The sequence below is a fragment of the Rhipicephalus microplus genome, chromosome 4 (assembly GCF_043290135.1).
Source record: "Rhipicephalus microplus isolate Deutch F79 chromosome 4, USDA_Rmic, whole genome shotgun sequence".
In the NCBI taxonomy this organism is placed as follows: domain Eukaryota; kingdom Metazoa; phylum Arthropoda; class Arachnida; order Ixodida; family Ixodidae; genus Rhipicephalus; species Rhipicephalus microplus.
The window spans coordinates 114,815,210-114,842,858 of NC_134703.1; the positions used below are offsets into that span (position 1 = coordinate 114,815,210).

Here is a 27,649-nt window from a genome sequence, read left to right on the forward strand (position 1 = left end):
GCGTGCACAACGTCCTTGACCCGATAAAGCAGCGCGGCGAAGTGGACTGGATCGGGCTGTTCTGGGAAGCGAGAGTTCTGTCGTCAATTAACCGAGTTGTCGACGGACACGCGAGAGCAGCGACTCACTCGAAAAAGGTTAGCGTACGCCGCGAAGTCTTCACGCTCTTGAAATTCAAGCAGTAACCTTTTTGGTACGAACATATATGCTTGTACTTGCGCATACTATACTTGTAGTTTCCGTACAGCCTCCACCCTCCCCCATTTTCGCTCTTATCGAACACAGAGCACAGTACAGAGAAGAGAGATATTCATTACAGGGCTTTTATTTTATATTAATCTCGTCTCTGACGGAATGAAATCACGTTTTTGGGGGGCAGAGGTTGGGTTGCGTGACACAGTCTCAGGACCGCTGCCAGTAACTTTTTTTTTCTTTCGGAAAGGGGCGGGGGGGGGGGGGGGTGGCCAATAGTTGAAGAGTTTGAATTACTTATAAAAAACACTTATTTTCATTATTCTCAGTAAAGACCCCCCCCCCCAATCAATATTGCGGAAGAGAGAGGGGAAGGGGGAGGACACCCGTTTTTCCTGACTATGGGCTCGCGCAGGCTTAATTGGTATACTGCATTTCAGTACGGGTATACGCCGTCCTGAAGAGCGCTAATGGTTATACCATCCTCGCCTTCGTTTTCCAAATGTCTATTTCGTGTCGTACTCAACTAACGAAGCTCGAGATTGTTTCGTTTTCATCAGATCTCTATTTCGTGTCGTACTCAACTAACGAAGCTTGAGATTGTTTGGTTTTCATCAGATTGTGTATCATACGAAAAACGAGCCCCTACCACGGCCCCTGGATAAAACAAAAAAAAAACAAGTTTTTTTTTATTCAGCGGCCGTGCCCCTACTTTAAAAAAGTGCATTTTGGAACTCATGAAGCCGTCTCGTTTGTGACCTCTTTTAGGGGCGAAGCGCCTCATGCATCTCAGTTTGCCGGCGTGTCACGTCGTCGTCACGGTCTATCACAAACGAGCTGTGCTCCACCAGAAAAATGGATAGATCCCACTACTCGCTACCCAGTCGATACTATGCATATTGTGGGCATTCATGCACACGTATACAACATTGTGAGGTAAAGGGTTCGTCGTTACTGCCTAAAACATCCTGTTTGACTGAACAGCGGTGTCAGATTTATACCGAGGCGCTCGTGTTTCTCATTTAAAACAGGAGACGCAAGCGTGTATCTCTGCGGTGAAGTCATCTATTTGTAACGCCATCTCTTGAAGCATGTATAATGGTGTTATACGAGGGCAACACTGACAAAGTGCGAAGTGCACCTCCTGATCCAGTTGCTGGTGCTAGTGCTTACCACGTTGTGAACTCGTTCAAGTCATAATTTTGTCAATTCGGCCTCATCAAGTGCGGGGACGGCTTTATGCTTTCCCGTAGTATAAGTACCCAGTACTCTAAATAGTTAACCACTCTTTCTAAACACACAGTCTAACAAGTATAGCTGACCCGTTTTCAGACTTGCAATCTCGCTCGAAACGACGTGGAGAATCACCTCAGCGAGGACTCTCTGGTTCTGTATCTCACGGCCCACCGGAAGCGACGTTGCTGTGGCAGACACCGTAGTACACTATTCTTCGCCACTCCCCTGTTTACTATATGACAGCGCCAAGAAATCCTCGACTTTTTGTCCCTCGTTTCTATAGTGATTTCCGCGTATTGTTCCCATGCATGTATTGCGATTACACTCGGCGACAACTTTTCTGGGTATACTTAAGGGAAAGCTATGGAGAGCTAGCATCTGCACGTGTAGCACTACGTGAAGCATCTGCACGTGTAGCACTATACGTGAAGTATATATCTGATTCGGCGCGCGTAACGCAGTGGCAAGTAACGGACGCGCGCCGTCAGCGCGTCATGTAGACGTGGACGTCGCTTAGCGGTTTTGAGGTACGCGTAAAAATGGCGGGGCTTGCCCGCGCGTTCGTAAACGTCAAGTCACAACGAATAAGTTGAAGGAAATACGAATATCTTACTGGTACGTGAGCTGTGTCCTGTCTCAAATAGCTCCACGTAGAAAGTAGAGGACGAACTTTTATATTTTACGTTGAGTATATACGGACGCTGTTGTGCAACTACATACACTGGCGGTAGGATGCACGCGATTTGGCTTTTGTAGCCTTCGCTCCAATGTCAAGAAACGTCGCCGACTATAGAAAAAAATTGTAGACGATGCACATTATTCAATGATTTCGAGTACTCAACTGTGGGAAAACAGTCAGCCGTCCATATGCGCATGACAGAGAAAACTAACCGACACCTCTGTGTTGAAAAAAAAAAAAACTGTTCAATGACTTTAAAGTGAAAAACTTATTCACAGGCAGTGGACATGAAATACCTTTGTACAGTACATTTCAACAGAACGAAACAGTTACAAAAAGACTTCTATGCATATGTGTTTAGAAAAAAAGTGGTTAACGATTTTGAGTGTATACTTGGTACTCTGCTATGGGAGAGCATAAAGCCGCCTCGTGGGCCTCACACTTGATGAGGCCGTGTCGACAAAAATCACTGCGCGAATGAGTTCACGCAGCATTGTGATTCCGGCATCACCAACTTTTCTGCACCGATGTACTAAACATTGTTTTCGGACACACACGTCTTCAGAGAAATTTATTCTCACGAACAGTTGACATCAATTATAATCCAACAGAACATCGCCCCGGAACAGAACGTAGGGTAAACGAAAAACACAAATAAAACGTAAATATGTATATGTTACGTATTTATATGGTATTTACATGGTATTTCTAGGTGTAACCTTAAGAGAGAAGAGAGCAGAGTGGATTAAGGGACAAACGGGAGTTAAGAATATCATAGTTGAAATAAAGAAGAGGAAATGGACATGGGCCGGGCATGTAGCGCGTAGACAGGATAACCGCTGGTCATTAAGGGTAACTAACTGGATTCCCAGAGAAGGGAAGCGGGTTAGGGGGAGACAGAAGGTTAGGTGGGCAGATGAGATTAAGAAGTTTGCGGGTATACATTGGCAGCAGCAAGCACAAGACCGGGTTAACTGGCGGAACATGGGAGAGGCCTTTGTCCTGCAGTGGACGTAGTCAGGCTGATGATGATGATGATGATGATGATGCCAGTACTAAACAAACAACAGCCTACCACAACCAGACAGGCTTTAAAAAAAAGCTTCACACGTCTCTTACATACGAACACAAAAGGCAGGACCAGTGTCCGAGAAAAAAAGAGTTCCTCCGACAGAACAGATAGCACCTAATGTGTACATCGCTCCAAGATCGGGAAGAGAGCATGCGATGGCGACAGCCTGCTGCAACCGCCTCGCATCCATTGCGCTAAAGACAGTGAGCACCAACGACAATGAGAAGACAGGCGAAGCGGACTCGAGAACAACGCCCAGAAGAAACGAAGGGATTTACTCCGAGGCCACGAAATGCAGCATGCACGCCCCTATAGTGCTATAGAGCGGGGGCGGTGGGCTGGTGGAACTAGCGGGAGCAGCAAAGCGGCTGTTGTGTCAACGATATGATTGTCCAACACATACCCCAGGACAAGTCGACTGGATGCGGCGTAAAATGTGACAGCTGTTGCATATAAAACGAAGGAAGTGTGTTTAGGACAAGGAGGTGTAAAAAAAAGTTGCTGGAGATTTGTGCAAGTTCTGCAATCAAAGGGTGGATCTCAATCATATACTGTGGGCTTGCCCCTCAATGACAGGGCAATATAAAGAAATACAGCAATGGAGAGCTGTGGGAGACCGCACTGCTAAGCGCAGACCCAGAAGTGCAACTCGACGTCCTTCGTCCGAGGATGCCGCCAGAGCGCAAGGACTCATGGCCGCCACCTAGGGGAAGGAGGCGATTGTTCCACATCTTGCCGTTTTTTTCTTTCTTTAATAAGGTTATTTTCTCCTGGAGTGGAAGTTATTGCCTAGGAGTGAAACCGTGCCTATGGCAAGATGGCCGCTGCAGCGGCCATCTTACTAGGGGCATGATAACGTATCACCGTTCAGCGATTAAGATCGGAGCGTTTCCCCCGCACGCCCAACGAGTTTAATGTGGAAACTTTTTTGGGTCACATAGTGCTCAAAGTGCGTCTTAGTCTTACTAGTTTTCCTTAGTAAGCCTCTAATTGGAGGCAAAGTTCATTGGAGATTCAGTCACCCATACTCGTTTCGGTGTGTTATTTCGTCGGGAACAACTATATTTTAATATAGAACTAACGTAGCATTTACATTAACATATCAAATCCACGTGATAAAAATAAACAGAAAAGAGCGTGTTTCCGACATTTTGGCAAGGCAAAAAGCTGGCTTCACTATTGCTGGCAAGGCATTGCGGGAGCTTTCACTCCAGCAATTTTTTAAAACCTCCTTGGTTTAGGAAAAGTGTTTAACGGTTTCGAGTACTTCGTATTCAACTATGGGAGAGCACTGAGCCGGCCCTTTACATGTCTATTCAATGGCTTCACGCGCTAACAATTTCAATCTTGGCATGCCGCCAAAGAAGCTACGCACACGGCCTTGCCCTTGCTGACGTACGTAATCCTCGAAAGCCCTCATCAGTGCTCAAACCAGGCTGCAGATCACCTCTGCATGTCTTCTAAAGTGTTCGGACGACATTAATATAAATAACTATGAATAAAGTCGTTCAACCTTATACTGTATGCCCTTTAATGTTGTCATCGTTGAAAGCGAAGTAAAGAAGTTTGGAGTATGCTTCGGGCTCCGTTCGCATCGCCTTGTCCATTACCTCGTTTCTGAGTGAACACCTCAACCGCGCCGTGGGAAAGCCTGCGTGCGTAAGTCGAGCGTATACGCAACAGCTTTGCGGACGCAGAGCTGCTGCTGGAAAATGTACCAGGGAAGTAGCGGCATATTTGCATGGTTGAGTGGCAAGATTCTATTGCGGGACGCCAATGTATAGTTGGCCGCTGCCCGAGCGTGCCTCACCAAGGAGTCGAGGAGGGTGGCGATTTGGGCTTGTTGGTATGGTAGCATGATAATATACGGTAGCGCAGACAAAGGACATGGACAATGAATGTGCCTTCTCTTGTCCGTGTCCTTTGTCTGCGCCACCACATGTTATCATGTCACCAAGGAGCGTTGAGCATCCAAGGTGGAGCAGCCGAGCAGGCCCTCCTCCCAAGCCTCTCTCTAGTTGGATGGGGGAAAGGGGATGAAAAAGGAAAGGGGTTGGCGGGGCACGAAGCGACCACGTTGCGGACGCCCAAACAAAATCTATTTGCCGTCGTAAAGTGCAGTTGAGTTGAGTTTATTTACCACGTACAGTTGTTCAGTAACTAATTTAACGAAGGAACGGGTTGCGGCGAGAAACAAAAATGAGAAAAAAATGTATATTTAGCGTTTTGTGCCTAAGCCGCTCGTATACAGCAGACATCGTATATGTGCGTATACCTGTACATTTCCTCTTCGGCGCTGTAGTTATGGCCGCACCGTCCGGGTCCTGGCAGTTTGACACGGACGGTTTGACGCGACCAGTGGAGCGTGACTCGGCGTTTCGTGAGAGGGCCCCGACTGCTTCGGTGCGGGTCTTTTCTTTCACAACCCGCCCGGTAGACCGATCACATCGCGCTGGAACTTGTAAAAGAAAAAAAAATACCCGACTTTGTCGTGCGTCGTCACGCTATTTTATAAACTTTTAACGGTGGAGCTGTTTAAGCATGCAGTAATTACGTGGGCGACCACCGACAACTCGGTGGGTATGTGCCACAGAAAGTTGGTTTGTGTAGCAAGTATAGTATAATGTGTAGGCATAGCATACCGTCTTAGTATGTAAAGCAGTGCAAGGGCAGAGAAAGGAAATTGAAGAAGAGGCGGAAAGGTTGAGGGGAAAGCAGCATACTACATATAGGGGAAAACATTAGGGGACTAGAGAGTTGAACGTTCTGTTTCTGGTAAGTATTTCAAACACTTAGTGCATGAAACCTTTCAGAATTTGCTATGCACCCACTACGTGGCTTCAAAAGAATAGGCTCAGTAGCACGTGCCTTTTGTAGTGGGGTACCAGCTTTAGACCACGGAGCCCTTGTGATAATCACATATTTCGACGCCCGTTGGCAATGGACGCTTGTAGCACGCGTTATTACTCCGATATTTCATGTTGCAAAGTGGTTCTAAGAGAGAAAGGAAGATAAAAGTGAGCCCCGTAACTGTCAGCATCACGGTGCGACACCTCAACAGTAGCTCACAAGGGATGAGGGTGAGGAGGGATCAAAAGAATAGGATTAAAGGTATATATATATATATATATATATATATATATATATATATATATATATATATATATATATATATATATATATATGATGCGCTAAGTCAGTAAGCGAGGACATATCGAGGGGATAGGAGATATAGGAAAGATGGAAACACGGTCACAGGAGTCCGAGGACGGGGCACCACTTGCGAGAGCTCTTGTCGGCGTCAGGAGATGGCCTAGGGCAAGTCCAGTAGATCAGAGCTACACTGTCGTCGGAGGTCGGCGTCAGGAGATGACGTAGGGCCAGCCCAGTCGGCCAGAGCTACGCTGACGTCGGAGATCGCGAGGGCACAACCGGTCGGCACGGAATCCAGTGAGTGGGCTATATTAGTATAGTAGTATAGTAGATGTTTAGTAGCAGTACAGGAAGGGATGTGCAAGATAATTGGTGGTAAGGAGGAGCGACGCGAGGTGCCAGAGCTGAGATAGCAATATAGAAAGAGATAAATTAAGAATGAAAGAAAGAACTCGGTCAGCGTTCGTCAGGTCTGCGTTCGTCGGTACGTGTCAAATGCGTGCTGTCTAAAAGGGTATTCTGAATATGCACGGTATATGCGTGCAGTCTCCACGGATGCTGACTACGACACGCTTCACAGCTGAGTTCAATGCGTTATGTGCCGCGACGAAGATCACGGTGGGCACTGTAAAAGGCTCTTCTCGAAATGAGCGCCCGTGTTGATGACCAGACTGCTTGCGCGCTTCCTCGACTCGTCTCGGGTCTCGCTCGGCTGCCGCCTCGTCGAGTCGTGTCGCTGGCAGCCACAGTGTCTCTCTCGTCGCTTGACCCTGCGCGTTCTCTGACGGCTCTCGTTCGTTTTCACGGAACACTTGTCCCCGTGGGCCGACCTTGCATGCACAGGTGGCCGCGATCATTAGAACCCACCCGAAACTCCTCTCGGCTGGCCCTTCCTGACGCGGCTGCAGTGTAGTTCGGTCGATGTCAAGCGTGCACCAGGCGTGAAGTTACTCGCGCGCCTCGGACGCGACCCTCCTTCTGCTGCTTACTCCCTCACTCTTTTATTTCTCTTGTCACGCTCGTGCAGCAGCATTCGGACACTCGCGAGACCGCTCGCCTCTTCCGTTTACTTCCTTCCTTGCTTGCTTTTTTAACGCTCGTGAGAAAGCTTTTACGGGCCGACTCGTGGGAGGGCTTCTTCGTATCACCCGACGAGCTGCTTCGTCTTCTTCGTCCACTGAATGTTTTCTTGCACGCAGGCCGTAGTGTGTCGGCTGTCACTCCGGGTGTCGAGCCCGGTAGTGCGACGCGATTGCTCGTCGAGGTGACTTGTGTTTCGGGGTTTTCCTGGAAGTAGAAGAAGACTCTTCAAAAAGACGACCGGAACGACGAAGTAGAAAAAGCAAAAGAGGGGGAGAAAGACCGAGTACTTTATTTTTCTTTTGTACGGGCACTGCAGCGTTAACTTCAAACCATGATTCCATGGTTCAGCACAGAACGGCTGCAACCGGAAGGGTTTTGTTCGCATAGCGATGTTCTCTGCAGTTCCGGCAGTTCCCCGCACACCCTCTTTGCATCTTGGGACGATCGGAACGCTGACCAGTACGCGCTCGCTGGACAGACCGCACCAAAGGGAGGCGAACAGCAGTCGGTGCCACGGATATGAAAGACGACAGTGTGTGTCCGAGGTGATTGTCGTGGAAAAAAAAAGTCCCAAACATCGACAAGAAGTGAAGCGAGCACGCGCTTGTGCACTCAGCCGTGATAGTCATCAGGCATTCCTGACACTGAGTCTAACGATAGTTATATCGCGAGAACAGAACGACGACACAGAGACAAGAAGGACACCAAGGATACAAGCGCCTCTTCGTGTCCTTCTGGTCTCTGTGTCGTCTTTCTGTTCTCGCGCTATAACTATCGTCATGTCATACCAACTAGCCCAAGCTGCCACACTACTTAGTCTCGGGGTGGTTCGCCGAATATACATAAGGCCCGTTTACATTGACCCGACGAGAGCGCGTTGAGTCAAAATAAACAGGTTTTCTGGACTCGCCCTTTCCATGTATAAGCGGACGCGTCAGGGCGGAGAGTCGTCGCGGCGAGTCCCGTCGACCCGGAGACAGGGGGTAGGTTCACCGAACTCGCCGCGCTCAGAAAGGAAATGTATAACCGGTCGCGCTGAGTTGAGGGCTCGTGACCTCTCCCGCCCGTCGCCGTCTCCGCTTCCCCTGTCCCCATCACTCCGACGTTGCTCTTTCTCTGTCGGCCGGTACGCGCGGTACGCGCGGAGGACATCGTTCTGTTATGCGGTAAATGCAGATCACTTTTACGTTTAAATCTTGCTTGGCACGTCCTACGAGAGCTTGTTGGGTATCGTTCTCACGACGGGTGATTTTGCTCTGCCCGTAGCAGGAAATCGGCTTGTGCGCCAGAAATCTCAAATACGTGCACATGAACGCTTTAATAAAGTTTCTGGTCACCTCGCCATCAGAATACATTTGCATAAATTCACATAATTTCCTACTAATGCGCAGCATTCCAACTCCGCTTGCATTTATTTTGCGTTCTTCACAGCGAGGATCGACTATGAAAAGGCAAATACTTTCGGGTATTTTATTCTTTGTAAGTTTTGTTTTGGCTTTTTTTGCAAGTGGTGTAAATTGACTTTACCACAAAAATTAAGTGCCTTTACCAATACATGTAATTTCCCCCTGAGGAAAAGCGTAGTCGAGGGTTGGTTTCGCTCTTTTTAATTCGTGTTTCATGAATCCCTGAATGGACTTAGGCATTTCGAACGTTTTTTCGAGTTTTGGAGGAGATGAGGGTCGTTCCACGCCAAATATCCCAGACAGTACGCTAGACCATATACGATTACACTCTAAAAAGTAATGGTTAGTCACTTTACTACACTATTCATTTTTGGAACCAATTTTCTAAAGAAAATTTTAATTTCTTAAATATGGTGGCAGTTGGGTTGCGACGAAACTTCGAAAAAGTGAAATATTATACGCAGCACGGTGAAACGATTCTAGTCGGTAGGAAAAGAACTGAATTTCCTTGTTAAAACGCATTCACCACTAGTGTATGTTAATGTGCTTTGCGGGGAAGCAGTGCAGTGTTCTTGACCAAAGTCAGAAATTTTTACAGCTTTTCAACTTTTTTAGAGACAACGCAGCTGCATAGCTTGCTTGCATTGTTGACGGTAAGTGGGGGAAAAACACGAGTCGCGAAGACAGTAGTTTGGAAGCGCTGGCACATGAACTTTGAAAAATTTGCAATATTGTTCATGCTCAGGCACTTATCGGTCTGTGTGGTGCTCCATATAAAAAATATACACTTTGGATCATTTCAAAGGGTGCAGAAACGATATTTATTTCTGTAAGTTTAATACGAATCTTTGCTTTACGCGAGAAAATATTATTTATATTCGGTACGGCGAATTCCTGGAGAGACCAGCCAGGGGTGAACAGGGGACGGTGCGTCAGGCTGCGGATACGCCTGCGGCGAGCGCTGTGCCGCAACAGAACCACTGCTGCCATCGCGTTGTGCAGTGTTAGCCAAGACACCAACACAACCATGAAGTACAGCTGGTGCAAACTGAGAAAAAATACCAAGACAGCCATCGCGGTGGCGGAGCGACAACTGCGTAAACAACCGCAGCCCACAGCGGCGAGAGCGCAGGCTTGGAGGAGCGGAAACCGGTACCGGAAGACGGGCTTTCGGCTCGCCTCGACACAAAGCGTCGCTGCGATCACCGCTCACCCCAACTCGTCCGTGCGTGTTCATATAAACTCGGGCGCGTCGAGGTAAGCTGAACCCGCCACTCAACTCAGCCCGCCCCCGTCGCGTCCATGTACACGGGCCTATACTCATAACAGGGTTGCAGTACAGAGACGGGGCGATCCCTGCCGCTTCTGCCGCGCCGACCCGCTGGCGTATCCGCGAATAATGGCTTGCATCACCGTCTCTGAAACCGCCATGTTAGATCACCAGCACGAGGGGACGCGAAGTTCACTGTGCCTCATTAATGTTATCCAAGCATTAGTTCTTGAGTTATAGTTCTTCGCGCACAAAGGCTTTCCTGCCACGTCGTTGCCACTCTGAAGTGGATTAACCGCAACCCGTTTGTCATCAAAGTCGCCATCGTGGAGTACCGCTACATTCGGAACCTGCGTCCATGAAGTCACGTGTGTCCCCTTCTACTATCGATCTGTGAGACCAATATGAGTCTAGATTTCTTTCTTTTTTTAAGCAGGTAAAATGTACAGCGTTGTTAATGACCGAACTATACGTGACGCGTATCCAGAATAGGCATATAGTTCAACATAAATTGTGCAATCAATTTGGGTAGTTTATTCAGTTAGACAGTCCATTTGAAACATGCGGTGCCTTGCTTGACCAGGGTATAATCATCCAAGATTTACTCTTCAATATGTTTGATGATCACTTTGACCGATCGTGTACCATACATATTTCGGTGAGCAATACGTCTATATTGTGACACGGCCGTCTTCAGACCAGCTGTTTTGTTTTGCCAGTCGCGCCAAACGATATGCGTTCCCACTTGCATATTTATTCATTTGGCGTGTTTGCCAGTCGCTGTCGTCCAAAGCACCTCGAGTCTTCGCCGCGCCCGGGCTAAAGATCAGTGTTAAGACCTCAAAGGATTAAAGTACTGACTGATCTGCGACACCACGATCCCATGACCTCGTCTTTCATGACGATAGTTATAGCGCGAGAACAGAACGACGACTAAGAGACAAGAAGAAGGACCGTGTCCTTCTTGTCTGTTTGTCGCCGTTCTGTTCTCGCGCCGTGACTGTCGTCATGTCATACAAACTAGCCCCAACTGCCACACTCGTCTTGCAGTTAGATGCGCTATCCTTCAGTCCAAGTCAGTCATGCAGTAGTATATTCTACGTTTTGTACGGCTCCTCCGAAGCGCGTGTGACGACCTTGGAGTAATAACAGCGACGTTTCGTTCCAGGTTATTGCCCAGCGGTGCGGTTTTCTTGTCGTCATTAGAGCCCATCCCCGTCTGCAGCAAAACGATAGCACCGGCGGTTGTGTGTTACCGTCGCGCAAGGACTGCATGCACGTGGTCCGGTACCTCCTGAAAGCCATGTGCGCGCGCACGGGATCTCATTACTCACTTTAGTTGCAGCTGCAACGGTCTCACATTCCTTTCGTGAAGCTCTTACAAACTTTACTCCGCATTCTATACGTCTCGACATTTTATCTGTGGATCTAATAAACTTTAGCCGTACGCAAAGTTCTCCATAGGGAAGGAGGGAGGAGGGGGAGCGGAGAAGGGCAAAGTATTCCTCCGTGCACCCTGCCGGTGGAGTTAGAAATGAAAGAAGCTTCTCAATGAACGCAAGAACGAAAGCGGTGACGTGCTTCTCGACAACGGCCTGTCATTGGTTACTTCTTTCCTGAAATGAAGTTAGGAAGTAAACAGTTTTCGGGAATGCGACATCAGGGCTCCGATGCCGTCATTTTCGTCCGGGACATGCATGGCCGTAACCCACCGGGCAACTCCAACTAAGTTTAATACCCGTGCCACACGGGCATAGAAAATGACATTTGGAGGCGAAGGCCTTCAGTTCCCGAATGACATTTGTTTCGCCGGCGCTGCTACACGTCCAAAGCGAATGACATTTGACTTGATGATGTCGATCACAGCACCTTCCAAGTGAGCATTAAGTGAATAGCAATAAAAAAATTAAGAAGCATTTACAAGCTTCATACACATCAGATAATCATCAAAAGTAGAAATAAGCGTATTACGCTGTCCTAAGTTTTAGTTTTTTGCTTTGTTTTACAACGTTGCAGCCGACCGTAGCAACCTAAGCCAACACTAGTCAGATCCACAGCGTAAATAGAAAATGGCGCCTGTCGCATCGCACCAGGCTGTCGCATCTCTCAGAAGAAGATGTTCGCACAGTTCGTTTTTTCACGGCAGCACTTGTGTGTTTCCGTGCAAAGCATCGTGCTCAAGAGCGAATAATTTTGGAGCAGAGACGAGAAAAAGCAGAGAAAGCCACGGAGAAAGTGAACTCGATGGCGATGGTGATGAAAATACCAGTGTTGCATGCTTGTTTGCCAAAGTTTCGCTAAAATTGACGAGCGTTTCATTATCAATACTTTGTTTTCTTCGTATAACGTTCAAAGCATCTATTTAAGACTTTAGTGCAAATAAAAGACGGGAAATTTTATTTTTAGCTCAATATGATTTGTTTTATATACTTTCAGGTAAATCGCACTTCGCGAGCTGTGTCTTCGAGAGTAGGCATTTCTCAGTCAACTGAGTTCTGGCGAAGGCAGTTGGTGGCGAATGGCATTCGAATGGCATTCGGATGAATGCCATTTTGTTCGCCCGTGTGGCGCCGCGCGAATGGCAATAAATCTGAAGGCATTCGGGGGTAAATGCCATTTTTTCTGCCCGTGTGGCACGGGTATAAGACGTACGGGGTGAACTTGTCCTCTCTGTGATCACGCCCGTTTACAGTCCCAACCGCTAAACGAGGCTCGACCAAGATTATTCTAGCAGCGTCGGTCTCGACTGCTTCCAATTTTTTTTTCTTTCGGCTCTGTTGTTATTGAAGGGCGTTCCATCCGAAGCAAAAAGAAGAGAAGAACGACGGTGCCAGGGCTCTTGTGTTACCGTCACGCAAAGACTGCATGCACGTGGTCCGGTGACTCCTGGAAGTCACGTGCGCGGGGTGTTGTATGGCTCTTGCAAGTGCGTCTGCAATAGTTCTCGTTTTCGCTTCCTGCTGGAGCTTCTACAAAGGGGAGCTCGCGTAGAGAAAGGCGCGGCCGTCTGTATGCCTCGTGCGCGTTCTGACATTCTATCTCTTCTCGAAGCAAAATGTAAAAGGGCGTGCGTTTTTCACGGCGCCTGGAGGCGCCGCACGAGTTGTGACGTCACGCGAGCGCTTTTGTATGGTGGTGATAGTTTAAGGTTGCGGTTGGTTTCCGCAACAAAGGACCGTCAGAAAAGGGAGGCAAGGTTGGTTGCAAGGCGCGCATGTAAGATACAATTGTTTTCATGAAAACATTGATTTAGTACTAGTAGTACAAAAATGAACCTAAAATCCGCATAACGGTAGACATGTGGACAAAACGATTCGATAGCAAGCAGACATTCCCTGATACCTTCACAGAGAGTATACACTGACGCAAGAATTGAACAGCATGCTATATATATATATATATATATATATATATATATATATATATATATATATATATATATATATATATATATATATATATATATTATTGATATATATATATATATATATATATATACAGCGAAGTTGTATTTGGCTAGGACGGTCAAAAGCCTGGTAGTCCTTGGGTCCGTGAGCGCGCAGAAATTTCGACCCCCTGGGGTTCTTTAACGTGCACCCAAATCAGTGCACACGGGCCTGCAACATTTCCGCCTTCATCGAAAATGCAGCCGCCGCAGCCGGGATTCGATCCCACGACCTTCGGGTTTGCAGTCACCACACAAGACCGTGCACCGCAGCCGGGCGCTCAAATTGAAATGGAAGAGGATACGAGTCTTCTTTCCTTGCACTATATCAGCATTGCACAATATCAGCATACATGTAGCTGTAGGAACAGTAATACCCGCCGTATAGCGTGACTCACTAGCCCATGAAATACTTCCCGTGCCCTTGATGTTATTTAGGCTGACGTCACCGAGCGCGAAATTCAAAGGAGGAGTCTCTTAAATTTGGTTATTGAGGAATCAAAAGCCACAACAGGAGACCGGTGCATCTTGAACTCGCGACGAGCACTGGGGCCGCACGTTTTGCAGCTTCACTCGTATGTGCGTACGGATCGCCGAGCTTCTGTGTATAGTTAGTAAATTCAGTTTATTAGTCGATTTGTATCTGATGCCAGTGTCTTCGTGGTTGCGATTCCCGATTGTAGGGCGCTACGCGATAACCAAAGCCTTTGTTTCGCTTTATCGTAAACACTAAGTCATCGTAGCGCGAACAATCAAGATATCTTTACAGTCCTCCTTTTTTGTTTGTCTAGCTTCTTACTAGTTTGCATCCACGAAGCCTTGTGCGCTGTTGAACGGCCGTTCGTTCGTTCGTTCGTTTTCTTTCATCCTCGTTCGTGACTTCTGATTTGTTTGCTTAACGAGCGCCGTTGTTGTTTTCTATTTTGTCACTTGTGCATTGAACGTGTACGCACATGTTTTCCTGTGAATTTGATGTTTCTGCTGCCCTGTTTTTTGTTTGTTTTTGTTTTTTTTATCCATTGGGCCTCGTGCACTTCAACCACCCGTGTATAGCTTTTCGCTCTCGAGGCCCATTTTGTGTATTTCGCAGGAAATAAACATTCATTCATTCAGTGGCGACCAGTGGAAGAGGCGTGCTGTATACCTGTAGTGGATATAAAATGACTATTGTCACTGTTTTTAGTTCTCGTTGGTGATGATAAAGAACAGTGACGTCACGTGGACGAATTGAGGACGAGGCGTTCTCCTCCGGTGCTGGTACACGTTATTTTACAACGTATTCTGTAGCGTGTCATTCATGACCGTTATTATGAACCTATTTTTATACGCACTGCACAGGCCTGTGCCACCGATCTCTAAAAGGTCCTCTTCGCCACTTAACTCCTCAGTGGCCTCCAATTCGACGTACACCATTTACGGGTTGGTTCCGCTTGTAAGGAGAAACCTCCCAAAGTCCGTTGGCGTGCGCCGTATAGCCGTGATGATGATGATGATGATGATGATCACGGACGACAACGATTGGCTTGCAAGCGCAGCAGAAGACGTCTCGGTTATGCTCTGCGATGCATTTCGTATGAATGGAAACAGCCAATAAACACCAGGGAAACGGGCACAGACCTCATCTTTGCCAACTTCATCCGATGCCACAAAGCAGTCACAATGGAGGCAAAGGCAAAACGAAACTCGCAACTCAACGCAGCATACCATTCACGACCAATAAACCTTGTATATACAACTGTACACCGGTTTGTCACTCATTTAAGTCATGGTTGATTCACGGTATAGTGCTGAACTGCTTCGCCCACACATCATCATTCAATTCGTAAGTATCCCGTTTGTTTTGTTTTTGTCCCTGTGAACCTATTAATTTCGTCACTTTTTCCAACTCTCTGCCGTCGTCGGCCGCGTTTCCCATTCCTTGGTAACCGTTTTGTTTCTCTATATAACCCAACACACGCCGATAGTTATAGCGCGAGAACAAGATAACGACACAGAGACAAGAAGGACGTTGTTTTGTTCTCGCGCTATAACTATTGTCATGTCGTACCAACTGGCCCAAGCTGCCGCACATCAACACGCGCGTTGTCTTTCGTATACGCATTACGTGGCCATCCCACGGGGTGCATTCATTTCGCTTAATGGCAACAAGAAATCAGCTGACCCTGTTTCGGTTCCGGGCTGCTGCTATTGGACGTCAATCACTTTTCGCTCTATCGCACGCTGTGTGGTCCTTCCAAGTTTGAGCACCGTATACCTTATAGCTGCAGTATGCAATGATTGTATGCTTTTCGCATTCTATAGCGCTGCGGCTGGTTGCATGTAGCTATGTGGGATGCGTTTTGATAGAATACAGTATTCTTAAGGTTCGGTCCATTTCCTCTTGATGAGCGGCGTCCTTTATTAGTAAATGACAGTTATGATTTATTTTGTACGGACTGCAAGGGTCGGATGCCAACCGGTAACTTTGCAACCTGGTCACAACAATCGAGCGCAGGGTTGAACATTAAGACCCCCCCCCCCCCCCCCGCCTTATTTACATTTATTGATTTTGGAAAAAAAAAAACAAGAGCTTCGCAGTGGATGCGAAAATTGAAATTAAGAATGAAGTGACGACGTGTTATCGACGATGGCCTGCACCCGTGGTCCCTGAATTTTTGGGGGTAGAAATGGGAAGCTCAATCGGAACACGTCATCAGTGCTCCTCGGTTGCCACTACCCCAGAAAGGCTCCATGGTCATAATCTAACTCGCACTTCAAACAGTCGCGCTACAGCTCCGTCTGAGTAAACGTTGCCGCTTTCACTGTAAAACGACTTCTATACTATTATGACGCATAGCCTGCTCCTCAGTTCGGGCCTCCTACGTACGTGCCGGTCGTTTCTGAATCTCCGCGTGTGCCTGTAGTGAAGGGAAAGCGTATATATAGCATATCACGCATACGGGGGCCCTGGCAAGTCAGCATCCGCACCCCACGCGGTAGCAGCCGAGCGTGTCGGCATGGATGACTCGCCGTCGACGTCAGCAGTAGCCGTCGAATTAAGACGGAAAGATTGGACCAAGTCGGTGCAGAGTGCTCATGCTCGCGTCTCGTTCGGCGCCCGGAAATGCGCGACCGTATTGTGTTGTATTATGCAGTTCTATACCAATTTCGAGGTGCAACCGACATGCGACCTTGTTCCGCGCTGTAAAATGAGTGCGCACGCAATCTTCGTTTCTTGGAACCCGGGTACTGCCGCTTTCAAGAGGCCCCCCTGGTTGGTCCATTATTGTATACAACGAAAAGTTGAATGCGGATACATTTCGGCACAAGAGAGAGAGAGAGAGAGAGAGAGAGAGAGAGAGAGAGAGAGAGAGAGACGGACAGGCGGATTCTTTGGGATGGAAAGAGTGGCGCCGTCTCCCCCACTTTTTTTGCGGGATCGAGCGCGGCTCAGTGCCGTGCAATCAGCGGCTCATGCAAGCTCGAGATGTTTATTTGTTGTACGCGGAAAGAGAACATATAGGGCATGAACCGGCTGCGCGCTCTTCGGTAGTTTCCTGTGTGCGAACAAGCATACAATCGGGAAGATAGGAAAGGACCCCTACTAAGAAAACAATAACAACGAGCGTTATCTACTGGATTGCTGTATGTCGTAATGTATATATTGATCAGCCTTGTTCTTGCTGTTGTTTCTCTTTAGCGTATGCGTCTTCCCTATACAGACTATGTAGCTGCTCTCTCATACAGAGGCCTCTAGAGACACACCGAATAAATAAACAAATAATCTCGAAGCTAAATCAGTGGATGATAGGCCACATACGTCTGCTTGTTTATTTTTATTTTATTCTTTTTTTCTTGGCAAGCGAAATAAACGTCGTTATTTCATCGTTATTTCAAATAAATCAATGCACGCCGAGGCCTCGGCACGCAGGAGAACGCTCTGCAGCACGACGTCATCTAATTGGAGAATCATTTTTTTCCGGTGTGGTGTGTTTTCATGTCACGAAGTGTTCGTTGGACTGTTGCGAAGGCCGCGTAACAACACCCTGACAGATGGCACCAAATGTGCCTGCTAGTCGTAATGTGTGACGCAACCTTAGTGAAAACAAGTGGCATCGAATCCCGGCGGTTCTCGGCGTCGTCAGATCCGGCCACGTCGAACGGCCATATATGTGTGTGCGTGCGTGGATCATCACAGAGCGCGGACCGGCTGACGCCATCTGTCTCCCTTTCCCCGCCAATAACGGTACACACGACGCGTCGTACCGTGTCCGTAGAGCTGCTATACCAGCACGCCTGAACCGCAAGGTGAACGCGAGAAAGTTTTCGTCACGTTGCGGTCGTGTGTCATTGCTAATCATCCTTCGCATCCTCCTGTCTCAGTCAACCAAACAATCCAATGGCATAGCAGGGAAGTAAAGTTCCGCTCCCGTCCCGTAATTCTCTAATTCTGCATATGTACACGCACATATACAAATATGAATGAAATAGACGGAGATGCATGGATAAACCACCTTTTATTGGTGTAGATTATAGATAGGAGGTTATTACCCCCTCCCCGCCATTTCATTTTAGTTATAGTACTCGACTGCTGACGCAAAGGTCGAGTGATTGAACCCTGCTGCGGCCGCATTTCTGGTGGAGGCCAAAAATGCTTGGGGTCGTTGCACTTAAGGCGGCGGTCTCACTCCGGCGGCACGAGCACATCGTTTTTGTCACTTTTCCAACTGACGTGGCGGCTGTTCTTCTTGTCTTATATAGTTGGTTTATGTGTCATTGAAAAGCTTAATTTTTGTACATTTTAAACATAGCTATTAAAAATAAGTAAGCTTTTAGCATTTGGGTAGGGAGAGCCAAGAATAAGCGCTAGTTACATGGTTTGGTCTGACTGTGTGTCAGCAGTGACCATTTTCTGAAAAATCTGCTGCAGTTACAGCACTGTTCTTTGCGCAGAACATTTAAGACATATTTATCTATTTCCTCAACGTAGCAAATTATTCTAGCACTTTTACTGTATTGCTGATTAGCTTTTGAAAAGAGCCAAATTTAGTAAATGTCGATGCGAACTATCCGGCACCTATTCGCCAGAGAAAATTCATTTTCTGGGTGTATATAGAGGATGTCATTTTCCGTTTGAGTGCTCAATTTTATTTATGTACGCCCGCTCACTTTTTAATTATATTGATCTAAATTGGGCAATATTCTCATTAGATAGACCTACCGTGGCCATTTTTGCGGAGAACTACTGAAGTTCGTTTGCTGAATTTGCACGTAGATAAACTAGAACCCCTGATCTATTTCCTCAACGTAGCGTTTTTCAATAAAGTAAGCAGAAATGCGAAACAAAGCTCGCGAATTGTCTTAATTTATCGTGCCGTAAACATCAACAAAGTCATTGTTATCTTGAAATAGCAATGAAATCTAAGCATGCATAGCCTAAACTATAACAGTTACGGTCTCCTGGTATACTTATGCACACGAATCGCACACAACAGCTGCAGGAATATTGAGAAATCTACATTATTCCTATCACTACAACGAAAATCTTTCCCTAGCGCCACCTAAACAAAAATAAGGAAAGCGCTGAATTTGAAGGTTCCCTGTCTCCCCGAACGCGGCGTGCAAAAACATTTTGCCTCAGGAGGAAACGTCTTTTCTAACTTCAAACCATGCACCGTCATCTGTAAGCCTTCCTCCCCTCAGAGTCTCATAAGGCTGCGCGGTACCGCGGGAGAGCGTGAAAACAGGTCGGCAGTATCCTCCGAGAGGGTGGGGTGAGCGTCTTCACGGGAAAAGAAAGGCCGAATTCATGGAAAGTCCCTCTTTTATGTGTGCACGTCTTTGTCGCCCTCCTCACCCCCCACGGATTAAAGCGAAAAGCGAGGGCTGTGCGACGACAGTCAGAAGAAAGCAGAAAAACGAACGACAAACGAGCGATACGAGCGAACTGAGCAGACGTGCGTGAGTAAGGTATTTGTGAATATCTTTTTTTTTTACCGTGAAATATACGGAGCTTCAGACGTGCTGCGCTTGTTCGTATGAACCCATTACAACAAACAGCACAAACACGAAACGAGGCACACCTACAGGAATGAGATGAAGTCTGTTTTGTACTTTCTGCGTGTTTATTTCATTTATTTACTTTGGGGAAAACTACGGTGCGGCAGGAGTTGAGGACGCGTGTTCGCTTTCCGCCTTTATATACGACAAGCGCACATTTCCATAGCGCCGAAATGCGCGAACACCAATGTTCTGGAGTACCCCATGACGGCGTTCCTCATAATCACTGCAAACTCGCTCTAAGGGGACGCGGGCGCTTGCAATCTCTTCTCTCGAAGTCAGCTGTGAATATCCGTCATCGGTTTCAATAAACCACAAAACCGAGCAATATTTATTCCGTTGCTCACTGCATAAACTGGCTAAAATCATGCTACTGCCTGAAAATCTTGCAGATTTTTCAGCCAGTAACAACGAAGCGAAGTGGCATGAAATTTGCTGAATGCACGGCGTGGTGTAAGAAAGTACTTCGGTGCGGGGACAGCAATGAGGCACCAGGGCTCTTGTTTTTTTCTGCTTTGAAGCACCCGCGACAAGTGAGGTCCTTCAGGGAGGCAGAAAGGCGGATAACTTTTGACTATGCTCCCACTGAGCAGGTCTGGTGGGGGAGCGGCAGTGGTGAAGCCCATCTACATTTTCTATGCACTGAAAACTTGTTGGTTTTCTTCGGTGCCAGTGTACAACACCATGCGACAAGGCACCCTGCCGACGCTTTCGCCTGAAGGAGAGAGAGAGAGAGAAAGGCAAAGGAAAGGCTTATATGATACCCTACACGGGGAGGGGGAAGGGGAGAAAAAGAATAGAGAAAAATGTCAAGGACATGCGGCACCTGCTGACAATTCGTCATTAGGAAGTCTGCTGTGCGGAGAACTGTCAATGCGTCAAGATAGCAGCTCCTTGACTCGTTAGCGTGAGTCATAAGGCTGACGAGTAGAAATAGCCGATCTTGGACTTACGCCTAGTAGCTCGAAAAGAACAGAAACGTTTCTGAAAGGGATAAGTTTATAAGAAAGTGTGGTGACATCGGTGTGCATAAAACACGTTTACATGAGTGCGAAACATGCGCTTCGCATTCATGTAAGCAATGGAAGGCGCATTGCACTAATGCGTAGGAAATGGGCAGTTTTGCGAGTGCCGGTCGATTCACGGGCCGTAAATCACGATGAGGGGAATGGTGGCCCCCCGTTGTGCGAACTTCGTGCGTCCCTCTTTCGCTATAAGGAATTTATTAATATTAGCTCAAGAAAACAAAAAACGTACGTTCGAGAAAGAAGTGGGACGAAGCAGAAATGTCGGGAGCTGAGATATTCCTGCCTCCTGCCACTCCTTTCTCAAGTCATTGTTATTTTTCTCGCGCTAATATGTACCTATTTATATAGTGGTTGATGACGCAGAAAATTGTGCGAATTTCTGTTTCCCGTGCTCGAGGCACGACTAAGCTAATGAGTTATTTTTTTTTATTTCTTTTACATAAACCAACTCGCCCAGCTACAAGTCGCTGTAATCTGATACTCGCTCGCTGTAATCAGACACCACATGGTAGCTGCGGCGTACAGAAGACGAGAGGTCCTGCAAACGGCGTCGCATCACCTTTCCGAAACGCGCTTGCAAAGTCGATGGGCTACTCTGGAATTCGTGTAAAATTGATTACAGCCTGACAGCTCGAAGCAACTGCCAGTCAGTTGGCTGCCAGCTGGGGCGACTAACTTCATTCAACAAGAAGCCGGCACGCCGTCTCCACGGTTGTTGGGAGTGGGGTCCAGTTCCTCTTTCCTCGATAACAAAGCACGTTTGCGTATAGCCGGGCGTCGACAGTTTGCCGTAAGCCGGCACGACAACTGGCGCATCACGACCATGTAAACGGGGGTAATGCGCTAGAAAGACGTATCCCACAAATGCGCCAGGCAGGTCTGGATTTCGAGGGGTAAGTCGACCCAGAGTACTTTTCACGACAAAGGAACGCCGACCACTCGTCGTGTTGGCCTTGTGTGCACTTCTCGCACACTACAAGACATCTGCGAGAACAGAAAGCAAGAGCTTCTCGGGACTAAAGTCCACTAAATTTTTCTCTTTTACCTAAGTAACGACAACTGCCTCCTCTCCCGACCCTCTCTCACACACAGCCGGTGGCTGCCACCATGTGCTTCCTAACTAGGAAGACTTCCAAAGCCACGTACGTATAAGTAAATTAGCCACGCGCCTATCAGTGAACATTGTGCGAACGCGACGCGCCTTTCCCCTCCAGCTAGTCCCCCGTCAATAGTGAGCGAGGAACGCGTTTTACCAGGTACCAAGAAGGGGTGCCCAAGGCGACACCACTAACACCTGAATAGTCTAGATGGCCTCGCACGAGGGCAGGAGATGTGGAATAACAGCCACTATGCTAGCCTGAAGGTGCGAGGCAGCATGACGAGGGGGGAGGCGGACTGAGTGAGGATAAGGACGGACATAAAAATGCGTGCTCAGCACGGAAGGCGACAGTGCTGTAGTAGCGTGAGACACTAGAGATAGAACGCATTTCTGCCGCATCCTCTGGTGTCCACTGCTCGCGTAGAGGGCTTCTTTAGAGTTTGCTTAGCGTGCGCTGCGAGTGCGTGTGGGAGTACCTGCAGCACAAGTGCCTTGCCGGGCTTCACATGAGTCATGACAAATCATAAGGATAGAGCTTCACGGAAGAGGAAGAGAGCCGCCATCGCGGCATGTCGAGCACGGGCAGCAGCTGCATTTTCACACCATTCAAGGTAAGACCATTTCGATTACTGTGGTTTCTTTTGATAATAAAAGCGCGCAGCTACAGCAGCAAAAAGAAAAAAAAAACATTATAGAAGCCTATTCTTAATACGGTGGCGAGCTCGTTTTGTACCCCAGACGCAATGTGGGCTCCGTAAAGGAAGGAAGGAAGCAGAAGGCAAATTGTCACGTTGTGGGCGACATTCTTTCTATGATCAGCTTTACGTTGCCAGCTACACTGCTATACTTTACTCTATTTTATGTTGGCATGTTAGTTTTGGCGGCTATATATGTACAAAGACAAATTCGTTAGAACTTCTGTTTTACGGCTTCAGGTGAACAAAACTGTCCAATGCTATATCCTGTACTTTGTCGCTGCAGCGCCTATAGGTGCGTGTACAGGACGCTGGACACGCAGTCACTACTAGATAATGCGCGCCCGTGAGAAGAAAGTGCTAAGATCTGCGGACGTGTGGTGTCTATAAAAAACCTTGTTTCTTTGTGTATCTGAAATGTCGCTGCCGTGTATCAAAAGGCTAAGGGTAGGTGCTTCTTAGCGCTGTGACGAGAGGTCTGGGCGAATCAGGACCTACAGCACGCTGTGTGTACGTCACAACGCTCCTGCTTGCGTGTTTATCTGCTTGGGCGCCTTTTATTTGTCGTGACCTTGTGCTCCGTCTATCTTTCTGACCTGCACTTGTCCGATCGAACAGCATATTTGCGGGCGGAACATTGAGCAGTGGTGGCAAAGCCCGGCATTTTTGTCTGATGCTGCTTTTTTCGCAAGCACGCGGCGTGCTTGAGAGCTGAGCACTGTAACTGAGAAAGTGTTCTATAAAAGCTAGACTGTGCTCAAAGTAAAAAAAAAGATGCGAGATGCACCCAATCAAATGATTCTGTACACACGAGCGCTTATCCCACAGCGCATGGACACGCGCGCACACAGCGTGTCACATGCCCTATCCGCCCAACCATCCTCTCAAAACGCTATGACGCACTTGTCAATCCGTAATGGTTCATATTTTATCCCGGCCACCCTTTTCTACCGTAAATATGCTTTTTTGGAAACAAAACTATTTAATTTATATATTGATATATTGATTGATTGATTGATTGATTAGGTTCAAGGAAGGCAGCCCAAACACCTGTATCATCTATCTTGCCTTTTATCGACATTCAAGCAACCCATAGTAGACGACTGTCGGAAGAAATTCTTTTCAGTAATTATCCCGACTGAGAAAAGGACTCGCCCTTTTATTTTGAGTTTTGCATCGGTCCCTCACCACACCAGCTTATTATTCATGCCAGCTTTGGAAGTGTAGTTGCTACGATCCCTGTGCATCTGGTGCTAGCTCACTAACCACATGATGTACTTTCCTGTAAAATTTTCAGGAAGGCGAATTCGCCGGAGAGCAACAGAGAGCAACGCCAAAGCGCCGCCTGTACGCCATGCTTGGACGACAGTGGTTTTGCCAGAGAGGATGACGCAACGTCTGAATACTGGGACAATTTCGGCATCGTCGAGGAGTCGCTGCCGGGCCTGAGTCTGGAGACAAGCGTCACAACTCAGCCAGAGGAGCCGATCATCACCGGAAGACGAGTTGTGTCGCTGGCCCATTTCGTGAACGCTGTTCGTAGTCTCGACGACCACAGCTGTCCTAAGCTGACTGGACGTTTTGCACTCGTGAAAGAACGGAGAGTGGGGCTCTGGTCGGAGCTCACTTTTACCTGCAGTGAATGTCAGGAAATCAGAAAGTTGACGACTGACCCCGTCACAGAACCAACGTCCCTCACTGACAAAGCAAACGTAGGAGTCAATGATGCTGCTGTTTGGGCATTCATGAGTATCGGATCGGGCCACTCGCAGTTCGAGGAAGCAATGGCAGTCATGGAAATTCCTGCTATGAGCAAAGGGGCTTTTCTACGCCGGGAGGAGTCCCTGGGAAAGGTAAATAAGCTGATAAATATTTATTTTCTCTTTCTGAAGACGATGAAGGATGTGCTTTATTTTTAGTAAAATTCACGTGAAGTGACAGTGGCACGTGCATGGCAAGCGTTTTGAACAGGAGTACGGCACGATGAGAATTTCTCTGCAACATTTCGTCGTATACAATGAAACGATTGATCGTGAGATGTCAGGATTACAAGTGAGCCAGTAATCGTCCTGTCTAGGAGCTCACTCCCGCATTGACGCAATTACAAAGTGCGGCATCGCTATTGTGAAAACAATTTCGACGTTGTAATCTGCTATAATTTTTGTTTTGTTGCAGTGCTGGAAAACCGTCCTTTTTGACCAAATGATAAAAGCCGGAAAAGAAGAAAAAAAACTCGCGGAAGAAGCTGGGGCTTTCTGTGAGGATGGCATAACCCCCTATATTACAGTGATTGTCGATGGTGGGTGGTCACACCGCAGTCATGGACACCGGTATTCCGCCAACTCTGGTGTCGCTGTGATTATAGGAGAACGCACGAAGAAGCTCCTCTACCTAGGAGTACGAAACAAGCTGTGCAGTACCTGTGAGCACTATTCTAGGACGGGAAAGGGCAAGAAAGACCATGTGTGCTACAAGAATTGGAACCAAAGCTCAGGGGCAATGGAGTCGGATATTATCGTTGAAGGCTTCCAGAGAAGCGTGGAAATGCATGGTGTGGAATACCGGACATTCATAGGAGACGGGGATTCGTCCGTTTTACATCAGATACTCACGAAAGTGGAGTACGGGCGCTTTGTAAAAAAGAGGGAATGTGCAAACCATGTTGTGAAATGTTACACCACTCGGCTCTATGGCATAGCCAAAGAAACAAAGGGCAGTTCAGCTTTCCTAAGTGGCCCTAGGATTAAGCGGTTAAAGAATGGTGCACGGAAGGCCATAAAGCACTACGCAAACATTCTTAGAGATGTACAGGGTACTGCACAAAAGCAGCGTGCCCAGAAAGCCGACCTTACGCGCCAGCTTGCGGGTGACCTAATAAATGGCCCAAAACATGTTTTTGGTTGCCACGACAGTTGCAAAGACTACTTCTGTGATGGCACCAAAGGTGACAACATTTATGATGCCATGCCTAAGGTGCTACAAATGAAAATAGTTACCGCTGCCAATATAATTGCCGAAAAAGCTGACCGTCTTGTGACAGATGATACAAGTAATCTTGCCGAGGCAGTCATGGCACTGGTAGCCAAACTATCTGGTGGTAAACAGATCAACAGATGTCAAAAGGGCTCTTATGAACACCGCTGTTATGGAGCTGGGCTCAGCTTTCAGCTGGGGCCACAGTGGCACTGCACCACATCCAAGGCTGTAACCTGCAAGAGCCCCGCAGCCGTCTTGAAGCGCTACGCAAGCAAGAAGACGGCTCAGAAAGCAAACAAAGAGTCTCTCAGAAGAAAACTGTTTGAAGAAAATGGCCACCAGCAGCATAAGCGCAAGGAGTCTACGGTGAACGACTCAATGATTCATTATGGTCCGAATTGCCAGCAGCCAGACATGCCACCAGAGCAATATGCCGAGAAAGAACGGGCTGTTTTAGCAAGCCTGCAGGTGAATGAGAAACAGCAGATGGAAATTGAGAAGGCTACTCGAGGACAGGCTGATAATCCTACATGGCATTTTGAAAGAAACATGCGCCTAACGGCGTCGAATTTCTATGCAGTATGCCGAAGGAGGGAGTGGACACCGTGTGACACGCTCGTGAAGACCCTGCTCTATAAAAAAAAATTTCACCAGTGCCGCTCTTGAGCATGGAAGACAACAGGAGCGTGTTGCACTCCGGTTATACGAGCAAGAAATGGAAACTGCTGTGCAACCTTGCGGATAATTTGTTTACCCAGAGCGACGGTATCGTGGAGGTGAAGTGCCCATTCACTTCGAAGGACATGGAGCCATCCGAGGCAGCTAAAAAGTACAATCAAAGGAGCCAAGTACACGAACCACCCAAATTGAGCGGCTCTCATAACTATTTCTACCAAGTGCAAGGCCAGCTGCATATCACTAAAAGAAGTTTCTGCCACTTCGTCGTCTGCACGTCGAAGGGCATCCACGTACAGCGGATCGAAAGAGATAATGACTTTTGGAAATTCAGAATGCTTCCACAACTAATCAGATTTTACAGAGACTGCATGTTACCTGAAATTGTAGATCCCCGTACTACGCGCAGCATGCCCATACGCAGACCACAGTGGAATGTGAAAGCAATTGAGTCACACCAGCAGTCTAAACGAGCTTCGATGAAGAACAAGGAGGCAAAGCAGAGTGGCGACTCGGACATTTTCCACAGCCTTGAGTCGTAGGACTGCTGGGCGCGTGCACTGTCAAGAAATTCACCAATTGTGACGATGCTATCTAATGGTGATTTTGAGCGCACTTTCGTGTTGGGGCAACGCCAAGTGCGTCTGTAGTTTCGGCCATCTGCAGTTGTAGCTATTTACATATTTCCACGCAAATTGCCAGTGCTCGAGCGTTACGCATACCACTTTGTGCATTGCAGGCGCCGCGAACCAAGCGAAATGCCGAGAGCCCCGTTACGACAAGCGAAGCCAGCCGCAGTGCACGTGCCAGCCCTGCACGCGCGCGAGCTGCTACCGGGGGGGGGGGGGGGCAGCAAGCGTGACGGAGGAAGAAGGCGAGGTTAGAGGCCAGTGGCGAGTGACATCAGCAGACTCCGCGTTCGCTCTCTTTCGTCCTTGTTCGCTCTACTGGTTACGCCGACGACGCCAACAGGCGCCGCCGCTCAACGCAGCAGTATGTGCGTAAGAGCTTCGCTCTAAAGAACTGCACATTAGGAGAACGACCTTGTATATATCGAATGGCAGATGCAGGCTCAGATTTGACAATAGCAAAGACTCTTTCTCGAACAAGCTATGAGGTAGCAATTCACTTCTTTGTGTCGGGTGTGTCATCAGCCATTCACGTGCGTTCTGCAGCAGCAATGACCGAGAGACATGACCACAGAAGCGCCAATAAACTTTTGTAAAAAGTTCGTGTGTGATATAGGATAACGGAAAATAATAATAAAACATACACCTTCATTCTCTGCTGTCACAAGTTCGCATCCGAAAATCGTGATTATATGTACTTTTGCTTTGTGCAATTTCACATTTCTCTGAATGTATGCGTTGTAGTTCTGCGGGCTTTTTTGTGTGTGTGATGTTCAGGTGTCTTCGTGGCTGTAACCAAGTGCTGCCGACGCTCGTTTCGTACTAAATAAATTGTCACAACAACGTGTATTGACTCAATCTTGCTTACTGCATGACAGCCCTTCATTGCATAGCATATACACAACACTAAGACTCGTTGCTTGAAGATATGTTAGCCGACACAGTTATTTGAATTGACCAATCATGCATCCA

At 47.6% G+C, this 27,649-nt stretch overlaps 2 protein-coding genes across 6 annotated transcripts in view; both read left to right on the forward strand.

Moving 5' to 3' along the window:
- LOC119172305 (uncharacterized) overlaps window positions 1–27,649 on the forward strand; it is a 95,062-nt gene that overhangs the window by 23,779 nt on the left and 43,634 nt on the right. The gene's annotated exons all lie outside the window — the stretch shown is intronic.
- On the forward strand, window positions 21,368–27,520 carry LOC119168575 (uncharacterized). Its single transcript, XM_075893559.1, has 3 exons — window positions 21,368–22,313; window positions 23,695–24,250; window positions 24,573–27,520. The coding sequence occupies exons 1-3, from the start codon at window positions 22,216–22,218 to the stop codon at window positions 26,037–26,039; spliced, it is 2,121 nt and encodes a 706-aa protein (XP_075749674.1). The 5' UTR covers window positions 21,368–22,215; the 3' UTR covers window positions 26,040–27,520.

Coding starts and splice junctions, on each gene's coding strand:
- LOC119168575 (XM_075893559.1), top strand. CDS start 22,216: ATGACAAATCATAAGGATAGAGCTTCACGGAAGAGGAAGAGAGCCGCC. Junction 22,314..23,694: donor GCATTTTCACACCATTCAAG/GTAAGACCATTT, acceptor TAAAATTTTCAG/GAAGGCGAATTCGCCGGAGA. Junction 24,251..24,572: donor GGGAGGAGTCCCTGGGAAAG/GTAAATAAGCTG, acceptor GTTTTGTTGCAG/TGCTGGAAAACCGTCCTTTT.